Source organism: Caenorhabditis briggsae (assembly GCF_000004555.2).
Source record: "Caenorhabditis briggsae complete genome, chrX, whole genome shotgun sequence".
NCBI lineage: Eukaryota > Metazoa > Nematoda > Chromadorea > Rhabditida > Rhabditidae > Caenorhabditis > Caenorhabditis briggsae.
In genome coordinates, this window is record NC_013491.2 from 13670685 (window position 1) to 13689184 (window position 18500).

The window sequence follows — 18500 nt, forward strand, 5'->3', positions numbered from 1 at the left end:
GCAGCCACCCCTAGTCGTTCACCCAGTCTGTCGGTCATCGATTCTTGTTCTTCACCCTCGTCCCACATTCTCGGCGTTCTTCTTCTTACTTTCTTCCTTTTCTCTTTCTCTCCTTTTGGTAAATACGTGCCCGTCGTATGACTAACGTTTAAGGTTTGATGAAAAAGAGCCCTGTGACTTTTCTGTTTCCTGACCAACAAGTTACTCGGAAAATGAAAAGTCTATAAAAGAATAGATAAGTAGTCGTATACATCTCATTTGAGTATCCTCATTTGGATATTCTAGAAATTTTCAGTTCGCTAGTTCAACAAGATGACTTCTTATCATTCATTCGTACAAAACATCAATCACACAGACTCTTTATCATTTCCAATTTTCAAAGAACCAAGTCTTGATAACTATCTATCATTTGCTTGATCTCTTTCTAGTTTTTCTTAATTTGGTTTCCGTCCCCTAACATCAAAAACATGTCAAGTATTGTTCTACGTGCAGTAAGTACGATAAACATGTGAACATCATATGATTGCAGCACCTTAGCATCTCATTTCAACCCGCCCCGGATCGAATCGAACGACCCAATTAGTCTCAGCCTATCAAACATCTTCATCGGATGTTTTTGCTACCACTTTTCTACTCTAGTTTTTTTGCAATTAGGTATCATGTGAACTTTTTGATTTTTCTTGTTAAGGGACAACTGTCAGTACTCAGTTTTACATGACTTCCCGAACCTTTTTTTCTCTCCAAGATCAAAGATAAGGGTTACTGTATTTTCCATTTTTCGCACTAGAAAAAGAAGAAGATGAAAACGGTATCAGTTTTGTTCTTTATTAATTTTCTTGGTATAAAAGAAACGCAGAAAAAAGTGAAAAAAAATGTTTCCTTCCATTTTCCACTTCCAAATTTTCATCTCTACATTTTTTGGTCGCCTTCTTCTTTTAGAAACGATATCTGGTTCGTTGGGAATACGGTCACATGTACTACGGCAAGAGACAGGGAGTGGAAGTCTCTCCTGTGTTTGTGATGTATCACGCGACACATAATAATATGCCTCCTGGCTAGCCGCCAATTCCGCGCCATTTTCCTCGAAATTTCTTTTCCTCTTTCACTTTTTTTCAGCTTCGCCTTTTTCGAACAATACCTTTTTATTCAATATTCAATGCGTGTTTACCCGTCCGCTCTATGGCTGAAAATAAAGAAAAATCTGATTTGACTTTAAAAAAAAATCAAAAACCCAAAAGTACACGGTATCTGTTTTTGTTCACTTACTACCGTTTCAATGACCACCTGACTAACACCTCGAACCTGTCTCGGTACTTTATCTTATTTCTCAAATTCTTCATCACGTTCCCAATCGTCATCTCCATGTTTCATCAGACCACCCTTAACAGTCTGATTATCATTTTTCCTTCGATATATCACGTGTAACTGAGAAAACAAACGTCTGAAAAGAAAAAAACCAAACTTTAATGATCATGTTGAAGAGAGCAGCAAGTTTGTGATGCGAAACAGCTCCCCCTCGTCAGCATGTATATGTCTGCTACAACTCTAATTGGCAAGAATGTAATTTGAAGTGACTTCTCTTCCCTTCTTCTCAGTTTTTAATCCAATTTTTTCTGTTTCTCTCTCTCTCCCAAATTTGAAGCGAAATTCAATATAAAAGCCAAAACTCTATTCTAGCAGTTCCAAAAGCATATATGCGTATTTGCACACGAATCCATATATTTATATAATGCCGGTGACATTGACAAACCACGTGCGTACCAGCTCTTTCTCTTTTATATATTTATATTCTCACTTTCCACCATTTTGGTGAAAACAAAGAAAGAAGACATGCCGATATCTGCTCTTTCCGCACATATGGCTTTGATTGAGATTCTAATCCGGAGGGTCAGCGGGTTTTTACCCTCCTACACTTTCTTTTCTCTAGACCCGGAAAACAAAACGGCCAACCTAACCCGTCCTAGGACGCCACCTCAGTTTAGATAACGAAAAATAAACAAATAAACAAAGAGAGAGAGAGCTCGGGTTTCGAAATTCTTTCTATGGGAGAAGAGAACGCATTTCTTACTTTTTCTGATCACACTACTTTGTTTAATGTTTTGTTTTTCCTGCTCCAGAGCCAATTATCATTTTATTAAGCAAACTTTTTGTAATAATAAACAGACTACGCCAGATGTTAGTGTAGATTCATATGCTAGTCTCGCTGATGGGAGAGTAGGCACACAGGCTTACACCTGCGTTATTAATTAATATGGTTGTTATAACAACCTAGGCTGATCAATACATGCTTTCCCTGAATTTACCTGGCTCTCAACTCTCCAAAATCTTGTTTCTCTGCTTTTCTAATTTCCTAAATTTTATAAAATTTTTCTCATTTTTATACATTTCATTTTTTTTAATCAACTTCTCTTATTGCACTTTTTTTAGGTCAGATGTCCTCATTCCTTGAGTTTGCAAAACCCAAAATGCTCGATATCAAAAAGAAGATCAACTTCGCCAATGTGTCCGGCGAAAAGACCGATGAGTCGTCTTCATCGTCTGCACAGCAGTCTTCGGAGCAACAGCAGGCGGCGCAGCCATTGGCTCCCCAACAGACAACGCCAACCGCGAAAGCGACGAACCCATTTATCACCCCAATGACCGAGAGTACACCCGGTTCGTTTTTACTTTTTTATTACACTCTCTGGAGTGTCTTAGTATTGCAATATCACGCCATAAATTGGTACTTTGATCTTTTTTCATAGTCCCGCCTTCTAGATAGATCTCAGTCTAACATTCGATAACTTTTTTATCCATTCACTAACTCTTCTTTCCATTTCCCATGGTCCTCACTGCTTCAGGTATGTCAGAATCGTGGGTCGAATTGGCACCAAGTCGTACGAGTCTGTGCAGCAGCGTAGATATTAACATGGTTATTATCGATGAGAAGGATAAGGATTCGAGATTGAGCCCAGTGTCGATAGCTCAATCTCCACATGTGGAATTCGAGAGTTTGGAGCAAGTCAAGTACAAATTGGTTCGAGAAATGCTGCCACCAGGGAAGAATACGGATTGGATGTGGGACTGGAGCAGTCGACCGGAAAATACACCTCCAAAGTGAGTAGACAGGGCAATTAGAAGATTATAGGGGTCGGTATAAGAATAGGTTAATTGTTTTTCAGTTTATATGAAATCCCGTGAAATGGCAAGAAAATTTCAGAACCATCCGAATGGTACAATATGGATCCAATCTCACTACTCCACCAAACTCTCCAGAACCAGAAATGAGCCAATATATGCCTTATGAATCGGATTCTCTATTCAACGTTCGCGTAGTTTTCGGATTCCTGGTCACCAACATTTTTAGCTTTGTCGTTGGAGCAGCAGTTGGGTATGTTACCCATTATTTAGAAATATCCTATTTTCCAAATTCATCAGATTCGCTGTCTGCCGGAAGATCATCAAACATCACCGTCACTACTGACACGTTACCTCATTTTCATTGTACATACATTCCAGCAGTGCTGGAGAATGGGCATTTTCACGCTAAAACAAACTTTGCATCTAAAATCTTTTTCCTCTAATCGTATTCTTGTCTCTCAAAACGATTCTGAAAAATCAATATTGCCAAAACTTGTGTGTCCCGTCTTTTCCACCCTACTAAAATTCTCCAAAACAATGTCATCTTTCAAACTGTCTCTCTTCGATATTCCTAATACTCAAACACATTCCTGTTAAACACTTTTTTTTCGAATTCTATCTGATCGCGATATTTCGATGATTACTAATTTTATATTAATTAATAGCTTTATAAAACTAAAAAACCACTTGAGAAACTGTCACTTTTTTTCTTCCATTCTGGCATTTTTTGTCTATGGCAATTTTGCTTTTTCATGTCTGTATTGTATATAATTGTGTAATACTTTCCTTTCAACCTTACCATTTCTATTTTCTTTTTTAATAATGAAAATGTATATATTGAACTTTTTATGCTTCAAAAAAGTGTTGTTATTCAAATATGAAAATGTCAAAAATAAGTTAATCTTTCACCTATCCAAAATATGCTACTTTTATATTGAAGTTCAGATTCAGAGCCCTTTGTTGAAATATACGCGATCTCCTTTAATATCCTTCAATTTCTCGTATGCTTCCGGCTCCCAGCGTTTCAGTGTGGACAACTTGACGGAATTCTGCTGCGGGAACAACGCACATCCGACAGGAATCATGGCTCCGTATCTGGAAAACAATTTGCTCAATTGCCAACCTAAAAAGACTTGCTCACATCACAAAAGTCAACGCGAGTTGTGTCGGAATGTTCAACTTGTTGATGTGTTTTTTGAACGAGGCCACTTTGTTGAGGCCTTCCATAATGACAGGAGTGAGAACTGAAAAGGGAGCACAACTTGGATAATAGAGGAAATGGCATGACGCGAAAAGACTCACTCATGCATGGAGCCACGATGATGTTTCTGGAGAGCACCACGAGGGAGATGGCTTTGGCAGCAGCTAGTCGGGACACGCCAACGTTGTTTCCGTCGACGTCGGTGACTGTCATTCCATCTTTGAGCTCGCTGGAAAAAATGGGTTAAGAGGAAATGGGCGATTGAGACGGAAGAAAGGTTTTGGGGATTTTCAGACAACTAGTTTCGGTCTGGAGCTTAGCTGCCATGTTTCCGATCACTTTGAAACTTTTAGAGATATAAAAAACTTCGCATTCCTAGAAATTTTCGAAAATTCCCACTTTTTCAGCTGTTCGCCGATTTCTTCAAGATACCCCTTTTGGATTGTTTTTGTACTGAAAACGTGGAAAAACCATGTGTCTTTCAGAAATTCGAAAACAACTAAAAAACTAGGAATTTCAGAAATTTTCTGGGAATGCAGTTTCAAATCTAGTGTTTTACTTTCATATGCCGCATATGCCGCGAAGACACTGTATGTCTTTTTTTTTCAAAAATATAATTAAAATCCAAAAATGAATGTGGCAAATTGTAGAATGGTATTCAGATCATGAGGATCATTTTATCTATTTAGAATACAGTACTTTTGAGAAAATATTGTCGACTTCTTAGAATCCATTAAAAATTTTGGTTAGTCTCTCATTCTCAAAATTTTTCTGAATTCATTAAAAAACTCACTTTTGTCTCATCATTGGAATATTAATAGCATTGGCCACTGCAACCGCTCCCAACGGAACCAATTTCTGAGCCAATGGACTGCTCTGTTTCTTGGCGAAATACGTCTTCAGTCCGATTGCTATAGCCAAAGCTCCAGAAACTGCAGTAGAGTACGATACAACCAAATCCTTTGTTGTCAATGTGCTCTTCGCATTTCGATTAGTATAATTAACAAGAGCATTGAACGATTGATTAGCCCATTGCCAGAAAATGACGGCCGGTGTAGATTTGTACCTGAAATTATGACTATATTAAGAGAATTTTGATGAATATGCTTACCAAATCATCATAGCTCCGCAGAGCATCGTTCCTCCCCATACGTTAAAACACATTCTTCCAGCAAAGTTCTGGAGTTCCCCGGTGTCCGGGTGGAATGCCGATTGGTATAGTCTTTGGGCTCTGTGCAGCTCTTCAAGGGTCGCTGGAACCGGTTTCTTTTCTCTGAAATGTTATATTCTGATTTTTCGGGTTCTTTGTTCAGAAATACAAAATTTCTTGGGAGCTAAAAATCAAGTAATTCAGACTGCGTAGGCATTTTCATTATAACTTAAGATATTTTTGACAGAGTTCGAGTTACCTGCATTTTTGCATTAATTCAGACGCAGCAACAAGCTCAGAAGTCGGTGCGAATGCAATCAATGGGTCTGTCATCCCGGCGAAATGCCGAAGACGACCATAAAAAGTCGATTGATCGTAACGTGGCTGATCTGGATCAAATGACATCGTTTCTGAAATTTAGCGTATTGTTTTGGAGAACCATAATAAAAGAGAAGTAAAGCGAAAGGACTTGCACGTCGCAGACGAAACTCAAAAAGTGAGCAGAATCATTTGAGCACACGTGGTGAGAGAAAGAAAAAGCTCTTTTCTCTTTTTACTTGACTCTCTGAATGAAACGTTTTGTTGCGTCTCAAGTGTCCTCGAAACATGATTGCTTTTTTTCAAATTGCCTTGTTTTTTTTTCAAAGACTTTAATGAAATTTGAATTTTTTTTCCACATAACAACATTCCATGCATTTCATAAGATACAGGTTTTGTTGTTCGGATTTAACAATTTCTTACAATTTTTTAAAACTGAAATCATGCGAAATTTTCTAATTTCTCAAATTTATTGTATCAGGAATAATAACAAATAATATTTTTTTAAAAATACTAAACTGATTAAATGATAGAAAAGCAAGGAGGCGTTTGAGAAGAAATGGTATTTTGAGTATAAGCAAGGAGTATTAAAATGAAGTGATAAATCTATCGCAACACTTTTTGTGCGTCTTGGGGAACCGAAAATTGTAGCACCGAACGAAATGTCGTATGAATTGGTTGCTTGTATTGCAAATTGGTGTCGATTGAGACTGGAGGACATGAGGAAAAAAATGGCAAATAGTTATGACAAGGGGAAAATAATTGGTTCCGGAAAAAACATCTTCAAAAAATAAAGCGAACAGTATCTCTGAGTATTGTGTCAGAGTATCTAATCGCAGCATAAATCCGTGTGTTTGGGAGAGGTGGATGTATAAAGAAACAGGGATGAAGATAAAGAAAGACTGCAGGCGATAACACACAACAAGAATGTTATCAATGCCAACAAATCCGATAAAATAAAGATCGATAAACCGTTGTCAATGGCAGTTGTAGTTGACAAGGCAAAAAATAAAATCATGGATGAAACAAAAAAAAATGAACTAGAAGATTGACTGATTACCCAGAGTTGAAAAGAGTACAATTGACAAGAAACAGATGATAAGAATTAGAATGATGAGAGCATTGATCTAGATGAAAGCCAAGCTACACGGCAATTGTTACGTGGCAAACGTAAAACCAGGAGCCACAGGAGGTGTCGGTAGTTTTATACTGTTGTAAGGACACACGTAGTTTGAAGGGAAGATTCCACGTCGGTTGTTTAATTGTCCTTCCCACCAATTGGCATCGTTCTTGTTGATCACTGAAATAATAGAGAGTTTATTATATTGAAGGGGTTCTTCCAATACAGGTTTACGGAAAATGTAGGAGCTCTTGGAAACTTTGGTTGGATATCTCTAGATTTTTCTAGCTGCTCATTTTCAAGGTTAAAATTTTTACCATACACCAGAACAGTAAGGCTAGCTCAATATTTTCATCGTTCACTTTTATGAATCCTGAAATTAGAAAAAATGTAATAATTTAGGACAGCTAAACGTGTGAGCAGTTTTGAGCTAAAAACTTTTCCCGAAGTCCACTTCTTCAACTTTTTTTTCACGAGGTCAACTTCGCAAGACGCTTGAAACAAAATTTTCCGATGTTCAAACGGCTTCAAAATTGTGCATTCTTGTAGTCACGTATTTTTGCTTCACTTTATAGACTTTAAAGAGCACGAGTGGAATTTTTTCAAGGTGTTTGTCAAAAACTAAATGACTCACAAGTTATGACATCTCCTCTCTTGAATGCCAATTCTCCCGTCTCCTGTGGATTGAAATCGAACAATGCTTGTACAAACTTGGTCTCCACATTCATATCAGCAAGCAGGATCGTGTGGGTTCGTGAAACAGAAGCCGTTCTATGATATGCTACCAATTCATTGAGCGAGTTGAACTTAACAGCCCATAGGTAGTATTTTCCATTTTGATCGCGCAACACTTTAAAATGTTGAACGGAGTCTTGGAATCTGACACTAATCGAGAATTCACCCGGACTGCTTTCACATTGGCGTACAAGGAAGTGTCCATCACGAACGTTGGATTTTTTCAGCAAGACTTCAGCGTCGTTTCTCGTGATTTTTCCAAGGTACCTGAAAGCCAATGAAAACTATATGTTTGTTCTTGGCCCTGTCTGTTTTTACTGCCGTAGTGCCGCGTACTGTGCAAACAGTGCGTGGGGCGGAACACTTGGCTAATCTTTTGGAGGTGACTTTGATTGATCAATCCAAGAGATAAAGGTAATAAAATGATTGTTTGTTTTGGCAGCAAAACTGTTTGGGATCACAGAAATCGGGAATATTTTTCAAATATAAACTCACCAACTGCAATCTCCCATTCGAATGTAATTAGATGGAATAAATCCTTCAGTGCCATCAAGTTCTGCTTTATACCAGTGTGGATCTTCGTCCTTGTTTAGAACCTTCAAAATGCTCCCTTTTTTAAAAGACAGCTCGTCGTTTGACCCGGCTTCGAAATCATGTTCAGCAACTGCTTCCATCGTTGTCAAGCCTATAATTCCAAGTTTATGAGGTTCATTAACTGACAAAAAAGGGATAGAGGAAACAAAAACAGAACAACAAATGAGGCAATAACCATGTTCGTCAATCCGGCAAGCACGATTCGGTTCAATGTCAACGAATGGATAAAGCAAAAACAAGGAAACAGTTATTGAAGTAATAAAAAGGCGAGCGGCACAAGACTGAGGAACAACGGCGGCAAGGATGAGGGAAAATGAGAGCGAGGATAGCGTAGTGCAAATTGTAACAAGAGATGAGTAAGAGTAGGACCGGCGAGAAAAAAGAGATACGAAAGATGAAGACACGCAGACATTGTCACAAAAAAAGAAAAACAGGGTCAGTAGTGGTTCTGGTTCTTCTACTGCCGTATTAGCGACCGAAGAGGGACAAAACAAAACTAAATGTCGTCGATTTCCGCGCATTGTATGCAACACTAAATGTGCTGAATTCAATGACACACACACACACACTGTTATACAGTCTGCGTCTCTTGCTCTCGGTCACTCTTGCGGACGTTCCTATTTTGGCCGCACCAATTTCCTCGCCCAAATACACTATGACACACAGACAGAAACATTAAGAGAGTCCCTTTTGGTCAGAGGGAAACCACTGACCGCATTGTTTACTCGCTATAATAGATGTCTGTAATCCTCCATGAACAGTTTGGAGGGGCAGAGAGAAATATAAAGGTGTTATATGTTATCAGCAATCATCATGCCTCTCACGTCTATTCTTACACTTCTGGATGGACGCGGAGAAGAGAAATAAAGAGAAAGACGGACTGGGTCGGAGGAAGATGATAGAAGAAAAGAACAAAATGAAGTGATAAGAGAACACAGCAAGTGTCGAGAAGAGAATTCAAATCGAACTTTTCAAAGTGGCTGTTGGTATTGAAGAAAACCGATTGGATCGTCAGAAACAAACATTTTTACATTTAGCGTTGAAAAAGAAAATATAGATTGGATCGACAACGGTGACTAACCAGGTTCTACTGGAAAACATTTTGTGAGGGAGTTAAATATTTAAGGTGTTGTAAGAACAAACAAGGTGTTAAATGAATGTTTTGTTGGAATCGGAAAACAAATTTTTTGCCGAGACAATATCACAATCATTGAAATAGATCTTGTTAGAGTTGTCAATATATAAAATTTCGGAATATTTCAATTTAAAGTTCACTCAATGAAGAGTTACTCACTGTATTTACTTTAATAGAAGAAAAGCCTACCCTATACGTGCACTTTGAGCTTTATTGTTTCGGTTAACTTAAAAGATATCGAATGATTTTTAACTGAAAATTTATTTATCATATGATATGTTAAGTTTTTATTAAAATAATTAGGGTATTAGAATAATTTAGAGTTTTGAGAAATAAAATATAAAGAGTTTTTCAAAAACAATTTGTTTCCTAATAATACCAAAGACTGTTTAAAATTATTCAAAAAAAATATACATACATATAATAAAACATACGCCAGCGAACTGATAGAAGAACTATCTAAATAAGGAGGTGGGAGAAATTCAAACATGTGATTACGAGGTAATGAGTCATGAAGAAACGAATCATCAAAGTTTTGATTTTTACGTTATTCTATGATTGAAATAATTCAAAAAGAAGAGTACGAAGAGTACCTAAATTTGAGCTACTGGAGGTCCTGTCATTTCCGAACCCAACTAAGTCCTCATTTTATGTAAAACAGAAAAATAGGACACCATTTGAAGACATTGAGTCTATTCTTCTCACAAAACGACATGAAAAGAATGGGATGCTTAGGGGATTACTCATGATCTGGCTTTTGAAATTGAGAAACAGAAACATACACCCATTCATCCATTTGGTTTCTTTTTTCGTTTTTCGTCGTTTCCAAGAAACTGACACTGACAACGATCTCTTCATCTGAATGTATGCGTATGTTCTTAGCTAAAAAGTGTCGAAACTTGCAAATATGGCGCATGTTTTGGTTTTGAAATAAGGTTTCGGAGGATGAATCATTCCTGACATTAGTCTGAAGAACAAGTAGACGGGGAGTCTTGTGAATAATGGATAGTATGAGGGAAAGAAGGGGTCCTATTACATTTTCTGCACGAAAATTTTAGCACCACCACCGACTAGTACGAATCGAACACATGCAATGACTACTACACACTCCACTCTTGATTATGTAGTGTCAAACTATTCTTATGCAAATAAGCCGCTCTTCCCATCCATAATAAAATGTCTAAAATGAACTTGGAAAGTGTTAGAAGAGAGTAGGAGAACATAATAATAGTAGCAACGAGTGGTGCTCCAATGGAGGAGGAATTTTATGTGAAAAAGTGGTGGCCAGATTTCTCCAGATTTCTATCGGACTCTCTCACTCCATTTTATTGGAGAAACTTTGTGACAAGAGATTGAAAAAGAGGAGCCTGTTTCTGTCAAAGTTCGAGCTGGAGATAAAAAAGATAAAAAGATAAAAATCACGAGACAATTTGTCGTCACAGAAATTTGTAAGCTCCCAAGATATTTGGATTGAACACTTTCATAAATCTCAATTTTTCAAACCCCCTCCTCAACAACAATTGGTATGAATTACGGCCGTTGTCCCGGGTCAACACCTGTTGTCGGAAATCGGATCATGGCGGAAACGTTTTATGAGATTGGCGATGGAAGAATTGGTGACCACTTGCCAAAAAAGAGGGAAAATTGCGAGTTGATTCGTTCGAAAGATATGCAGCACCAGAAATGACCCGGTGCCACGCACACATCCGTCTTGGTTGCCCAAAATAGAGGTCAGAAGGATGAGGAAATGGAAGAAATGGTCTCCATCTTCTTCTTCTTCTTCTTTGAGTGTGCCAATGTGTGCTGAGCATGTAGCACAATATTGGATATTGTGTTGCGTGTGGATGCGTCCGGAACATTGTCACTTTTTTTTGAAATGAAGTGGGAAAACAGAAAACTGGCCAGCATGGAGCATGCCTGAGTTTTCAAAAATTTGCGAAAAATGAATTTTGAAAAGAGATGCTTCAATTTTAAAGGAATTTGGTTGAATAGGAACAAAAAAATGGAAAAAATGCATATATTGAAACATTTCCATACTTAACAAATGAAAATTCTGACACATCTCTTTTGTTGAATAGAATTCTCTAAAAAGTGCTGAAAATGTCTACACCAAGAAAATTCTGTATAAAAATAATGTATTACTGTTAAATTCAAAACAACTAATGCGATTAAAAGATGGAATACCAGAAACTGAAACCAACTTGGGTTTGAAGGCCGAAATAAAAAAACGAAAAGAAGAAAAATAAGATAAGGAACGAAAAAATGAGAGAAAAAAGAGTCAAACAACACGAGAAAGAAAACACCACCTAACCTTTTCCTTGAGAAGACGGAGAAATCTGAGAGGGCAATGAGTAATTGCTACTATTTCCAGGTGGGTTGATACTAACGAAATACGGTGGGAGGAAGAAGGATGATTCAAATACATTTTCTCTCAAAAAATTTCCTATTCTTCTGGTATTACTAAGAAAGGACATTCGACAAAATGTAACTAGAAATAAGAAGGGAGAAAAAAAATTGTTGGAAAAAAAGTTGTCATTCGTTTTTATTTGGTATCCATTAAAACGAAAAAATCCTTTTCCTTCCTCCTACGCAAACATAAACTTTTTTGACCAAGATTGATCTTTCCGTCCTGAGGAAGTAGGAGTATTAATGTGCCCTGAGGCACAAAGTAATTGCTGTAGCCCAGCATTTTTTCATCTCACGGATGTTGAGTTGATGAACGGCGGGACAATGAGTGTCACAACGGATGCCATGTGTTGGTGACATAATATAAAAGACGGTTGCCCTCGAAGCAGGTGCACATCGAGGAGTAGATTAGGTTTATTCGGAGATATTGCGGAGGGAAAGACCAATGGTCAAGAATTTGAATACTATTGCGTAAAAACCACCAGAAAAACACATTCCGATAAAAAGACTAATCATTCTCAACAACGATTAGTTGCCTATTTCAAAAAAAATTGTTTATATTCAAACAATTTGATGAAACAGGAAAAAATTGCAGAATCAAAAAATTGCCAAAAATCGGAAGCAGCAAGAAAGAAGAGCTCAGAAAAATGCTGACAAACGATTCTCAAACAAAGCATACATTCCGTGCAAAAATTCAATGGAACATTCCAGAATTTTTTTTTGGATATTTTAAAACATTTTGGATGGTTTTCAGAAGATAGACAACTTTGACAGCAAAGGATTTCAAACGGAAAAAATTTTGGATTCCAAAAATTTTCAAAACATTTTGATTAAAATATCGAACAAAAAACTGAAAATTAGAAGAATTCTTGAAAAAAATATTCAGAATGAAAAACGAAATTTAGAAAAAAACAGAGGAACCTAAAGAATACTGTACTTTTGAACACAATTCTGACTTTTAGTTTTGAATAGAACTATTTTTCCAGTTTTTTTTTCAGACGAATTATAAGTGCGGTTTTAAAAATTCGGAAAATTGTGTTCCGGAATTCCCCAAAGAAAAAATTTGAGAAATTTTGAAATAAAATTCTGAAACTAAAAATTACGTGAAGTCTGAAAATTTTCGGAATGAAAAACTAAATTTAAAAAAAATAGAGGAACCTAAAAAGTAGTGTAATTTTGAACGCCCCAGACCTAAACTTTTCGTGTCGAATAGAAATCTTTTTTTCCAGTTTTTTTTTTCAAAAAAACAGATCTAGAAGTTTGATTTTGGAAATTCCGAAAATTTTTCGAAATTCTGAAAATTGTGTTCGTGTCGAATAGAAATATTTTTTTCCAGCTTTTTTCAAAAAAACAAATCTAGAAGTTTGATTTTGGAAATTCCGAAAAATTTTCGAAATTCTGAAAATTGTGTTCCCGAAGTTTCCGAAGAAAATCTTAAAAAATATTCCGTAGAATTTTCAAAGTTTGGCCTTCAAAAGGCTCACTCATAGAAAATGCTGGATAATTGTAAACTAACGACTACTTAAATAAACTGTATCTTTTAAATTTAATTTCAAGTTGTCAGTGAAAAAACTAGTCGAAAAAGAACGAAATTCGGGTTTCACAAAGAGAAGAAAATGTGTTAATCCTATAAACTGCATGAACTGAATTCAAAACGCGGATTAAAATTGACATAAACATCATTCAAAAACAGCATTGAAGACGTTTTCGAATTGTTCTCATAAAGCCAATTCTTATTAATAAGAATAATACTTCTCGTCAAGACCATATGGCATAGAATCGTATTTGTGTGTTTATATGCGTGTTTGATGACTGAATCAGACGGGAGAATAAGAGGACGTTTGCGCGCAATCTCCCCTCCTCTCGAACGGCGCGTTCGAAAAAAAACCTCCGTGGAGGGGTCACTAGAAAGAATTTCCTTTGATGTCGCCGTCAGATGAAGAGTAGGGGACCGGAGTGGATGTCATACATATCAGTATGTTTGCCGGCTTTTGCGCAATAAGATGATGGAGTGGGACCACTCAAAGAGCGGAAGCATTTTTCAAGAAAGAAGATTATATAGATGACGTCGTTTTTGAGATGACCGCGATGTCATAAAACGAGCTCATTTGTTGAATACAAAAAATGTTGTTGTACCATATACCAACAAAACAGCAGATAACAATATCAAAAAATGCAGAACCGTTCCGTCAGAAATGGAATTGCGTCGCCCATAATTGTCGGGTGACTCGAGGAAAAATGAGCGATTAATGGTGGGTGTGCTGGCAGTCTATGGAACAATAATCTCAATTGATTGATGCATTGTCATGGTGGTCAAATGTAGTGGACAACCTGTCTCCTGCTGGGAGATGTGCATGTGCCCTAAAATGTACCAGAACTTGTATGATGGGAAATGAAGTTTGCAGCTGTATAAACACCAAAATTTTTGGGAACAAGGTCAATTAATCAGAAAACTGTGCATCTGTAGGAGATGTGATCAGAGTTCGACAGAGGAGATGCGCAAAATGGAATTCAATATAATGCGAAAATAGAATATATATACTAATTGTATGCATATACAATGAATTTCGACTGAATTTGTCTGTTTTTAATGAATTTTGCCAAAAAGCCAGTTCCGAAGTTTCGGAAGTTGAAACATGGCAAAAAAGTTCATCCGAGTTCTTTCAGGCCTATCTAATTACAGAATACTTTATGAATATGAACCATAAAATCCTTTAATTTTTCATCTTTCACTCTTTTGGACATCAATTAAGTTTTCAGACGGCTTACTACAATTGTCAAGATACAATCCATCTATCGAAAAAATTTTGAACATCCGAAATGTCAGTCGACTCGCAAGAAGATTAAAAGGGACACCCAAATTCATAGCCAACATTACTATGCCTCACAGTGAAAATATTGAATCCTACAATATAAAATTTAGAGTTTTGGTGAATTTGCTCAAAATTCATAGTTTTCATTTTACAGTTTCTAGTGTTAAAGGAGGCGAGACAGCAAAAATTTCGGGGGCAGTTCGGGGGACGAAATCGCGCCGCGCTTATGTAGACCATCGGTCGTCAGGCGCCTTCGCGCCCCCGTAGCTCAGCCGGTAGCGGCGCTGTACCCCTGAGCTGACTGTCATGAGTTCAACCCCTCATGGGGGTTCTCTATGCAAAATATCAGGAAAACTTTTTTTTTGGTGTCTAGCCTCCTTTATAAGACGCATTGAACAGAATTCTGTATATTTATATGGCACCTCACATTTTCAACTACTATACGGATTCTCTTCCACAGGTTGACTCATTCCAGGATACCACGACAAAATTTGGTCATTGTTCTCAAAAAATATTTTAAAAACACTCTAGGCAGCTTGAAAGATGTCAAGACATTTTAAAGAAAGTGTAAAGAACCGTCTCTGATTTGATACCAGCTGGCATTTAAGGCAGTCTCGGTTAGCACAAATCTTACAATTTACAATCAATAAACTGATTTTCAGTATAGTGGTGTATCTAAGAAGTAAGTTTCTCGTAATCAGACAATTTTGAATTCAAATTGAAACGCTGTTCGAGTCTAAACATTCTGTTTTTCTCAAATCAATGAGACCAGTTTACTGTTTTGATCTTCGTTGCGAGCAATTTGACCTAGTCTCCGCCGTTCGGATAATTCTAGAAAGGCACCGAGCCCCTAATTGATGCAAAGGCTCTGCTCTACCGGTTTCTCCTTTGGAGACTATATGAAATTGGTCAGTATCGAACATTAGTCCTTCTTGCCTGTTTTGCCTGTTTTGATCCTCTGATCTTCGTTATAAATTTCTCTTCAAATGCTATCTGTCTCAACTCGTATCTCTCTTGTGAATTTGTGAATCATAAACTTCACCAACTCCAACTAAAAACTTTGCTATTTTTGAGCTTCCATACCTAGAATCACGAGTTGTTTGTGCGCTTCACCGCTTGGAGACCTACTATATACTCCCCGATCGACGTTAATTGAGGGTGAACTATCATCACTCTCTTCTTATCTCGTACTCTCTCGCTTATTTTTCAAGTCGTTGTTATCATCTGACTTCCGTTGTGAAGAAGGAGCTTTTGCAAATATCATAGTGATTGTCATTCCGTATATAAGGAGCTCCAGAGTTGAATTCTTCTCATTATTCAAAATGGGTTGGTTAGTGAAGGCTCTCTTTGCTATCCATTCTGAAGCTTCATCGGTCTTCTATGTACGACCTAAGGTGAGTTGCAGGGTGAGTGAGCCCCTGAATGTTTTCCTGTGTTTAGTTTTATCATATTTCTAATGATCATGTGTAGGCCACCTTGACTCCTTCCTAAAAGGGAAAAGTCGAAAATGAGCCAGTGCTCGTTTCTCTCTCTCTCTCGGTTACTGCACTCTAACGGTTTTTAATCTTTAATAGTCGAGAATATTTTAGAGGAGCTACAGAAGCGCCAATTAGTGAGACAGAGAGTCCTCTGTTTCCATGGATGCCGCTCACTTTGCTCCTCCTCCTCCTCGGAAGGTGACTAGTCAACATTCAGCTCCACAGTTCTCACTTTATTATTCGGAAGCTTCTCTGCTGTGATGGATGAGATGCTGGAACGATCTTCACTTAGGATGGCCATGAAACAAGGTAAGTTAGGGCAGCGAAGAGGGTATTATGGTTCTAAATACAGTAGCTTTTATGAAAAGGGGGCTAGTTTTAAAGGTCGTCTGTATATTCTCTTCTTCCTCTGATTCCTGTTGTTTGTGTTTTAATGCTGGAATATAATGCTAAGAAGCTGTATACTGAATTCATATTGGAGGTCGCTATTTGAAAAATTGGGTTATTTTTAAAGGTCGTCTCTTGATTCTCCTGTTCCTCTAATTTTTGTTAATTGTGGTTTGAATCTGGGGAAATCTGTATCCTGAAATTATCTTTGTTGCTGCAAATTCGCCCACTTTTGATATTTCCATCTAATTTCATGTTGTCATTAGAAATTTGTTGAAACTTGTGGTGAACAGCTTCTGTTGTTTTTCATCAGGTCCAAGTGATCAGAAAAAGTCATTGATGGACTTGGAGGGGATAGTCAAACATTATGCTGGAGAAGAGTTCCGACCAAGACAAGAAATAGGAATACAAGGAAGGAAGACTGAAGTTCTTCAGACCACAAGCTCCTCAGTTTGGCCTGGGTTTGGATGATATAGGTATGGAGGTCTCGCTTTCCGATTATGCTCTCCATAACACAGACGCCCAAAATGTAGCCTAATTTAATTGTGTTTGAATGCTCTTCGCGAGAGATTCGCAGCTCCAATATCTGTACCGCTCGTTTCACACGCGGATTCTTAATCCTCTGCTCTAGAGATAAAAGCGGTAACCTGGCAATTAGTGAAAGAAAGAAATAATTGGTGTGGATACAGATACGTATACACCTCCAGGACTCGTCGTCCACCTTATTTCTATCCGTATCTAATCCTCAACCGGAGAAACAAAATTTTACGAAACGGATTTACCACGCTTATTAGCAAGTGAGAGAAGTGTGAGCCGGGGGCAACACGTTTCCATGGATTTTGTGTGGCCCTTCACGCTCAAGAACCAAAAAGACGCAACTAGTATACACCTAAACTTCTATAGGTGTATTCTTCTAGGAAGCTTCAACTGAAGAGATGGATGAAATGAAGATGAGGTGAGTGAAATATGGAAGCGATGATAGTTGATGAGTTCACTAGACAGTAAAATGGATAATATCAGGATTTTTGTAGCTCTAGAAGATCGCTGAATGGCGCCTGAATTACGTCGTGTGGCGCCGATTTATTTTTATATTTATTTCGAAAATTGTTCCCTATTATCAGTTTCATTTCTCACATTTGTCTTAATTTGTGTCTTCTATGGCTTCAATTCGCATTCCCAAATCTCCGATTCTCCCAATAATCCAAGGATGCCACGTCGGATGCAACCCTGAAACAGTCGTGAGAATGAAACCATGAGGCAGTCCTATGTTACTGACGAAAGTGGATAAGATATTGGTTCAAGTTTTGTGAGGGTCAATGAAATTGGGTTTCAGGATATTTTCGGATGTTGCCAGCAACTCCGGGTCAAAGTTTTGTTAAATTCCGGATCATAACTCAACTGAAAACGACAAAGTCATGACAAACCGATAGACCGATTGACTAATTTAGCAGTCTTCCAACTTTCAGCAAAAATCTGATGGTGGACCGGTATACAATAGTTTGTTTGGCAAATATCAGCCAAAACCTGGCTGAGATTTGTCGAAAAGAGACATCCTATCAACTTCCGATTAGATGCTCCGATCAGAATAAGCTGACGCCGAGATGTGAAATGTCTAAATTGACGGCTCAAAAGGAACATCTTGTTAAGGTGAACGAAGTAAACTTCGAAAGCAAAATGTTTCTTTGGATTTCAGCCCATTTCAAGAAAAATCCATACAATTCAATTCTAATATTATAATCTCGGAAATAAATCACACACGTCAAACATTTTCAAGGCTAGCCAAAATATGTGCTCTGGTCTCTCAAATGAAAACTAATAAACAGAGACAACAACCTCTGCAATAGTTTTTTGTTGAGCCTGAGAAAATTTCCATATTCTAAACTGGCACTGGCCAACACGGAAGAACACACTCACTGGGAAACCAGTATGCAGGTCCTGGAATAAACGATTTTGGATTTATTACTCTATGCTACAGGATGTCTCCCATATTGTTGTCTAATCTCCAAAAAAAGTTACTGATCAATCATGTGCAACATAGTTTTC

General features: G+C 37.6%; 4 protein-coding genes across 4 annotated transcripts; 2 read left to right on the plus strand and 2 right to left on the minus strand.

The window, feature by feature from the left end:
* Nucleotides 1-2465: 2465 nt before the first annotated feature.
* Nucleotides 2466-3463, plus strand: Cbr-dct-1 (the record flags this gene model as incomplete). Its single annotated transcript, XM_002645106.2, has 4 exons — nt 2466-2655; nt 2841-3096; nt 3200-3370; nt 3418-3463. 4 exons carry the CDS (start codon nt 2466-2468, stop codon nt 3461-3463), a joined length of 663 nt encoding a protein of 220 aa, XP_002645152.2.
* Nucleotides 3464-4067: 604 nt separating this feature from the next.
* On the minus strand, nt 4068-5876 carry Cbr-sfxn-2 (the record flags this gene model as incomplete). Its single annotated transcript, XM_002645107.1, has 6 exons — nt 4068-4215; nt 4262-4364; nt 4423-4550; nt 5115-5387; nt 5433-5594; nt 5731-5876. The coding sequence occupies 6 exons, from the start codon at nt 5874-5876 to the stop codon at nt 4068-4070; spliced, it is 960 nt and encodes a 319-aa protein (XP_002645153.1).
* A 1070-nt stretch (nt 5877-6946) lies between these two features.
* On the minus strand, nt 6947-8318 carry Cbr-sem-5 (the record flags this gene model as incomplete). Its single annotated transcript, XM_002645108.1, has 3 exons — nt 6947-7089; nt 7544-7911; nt 8140-8318. The coding sequence occupies 3 exons, from the start codon at nt 8316-8318 to the stop codon at nt 6947-6949; spliced, it is 690 nt and encodes a 229-aa protein (XP_002645154.1).
* An 8012-nt stretch (nt 8319-16330) lies between these two features.
* CBG27835 lies at nt 16331-16928 on the plus strand (the record flags this gene model as incomplete). The annotated part of the gene is made up of 2 exons (XM_045240032.1): nt 16331-16379; nt 16771-16928. 2 exons carry the CDS (start codon nt 16331-16333, stop codon nt 16926-16928), a joined length of 207 nt encoding a protein of 68 aa, XP_045099906.1.
* Between the last annotated feature and the right edge of the window lie 1572 nt (nt 16929-18500).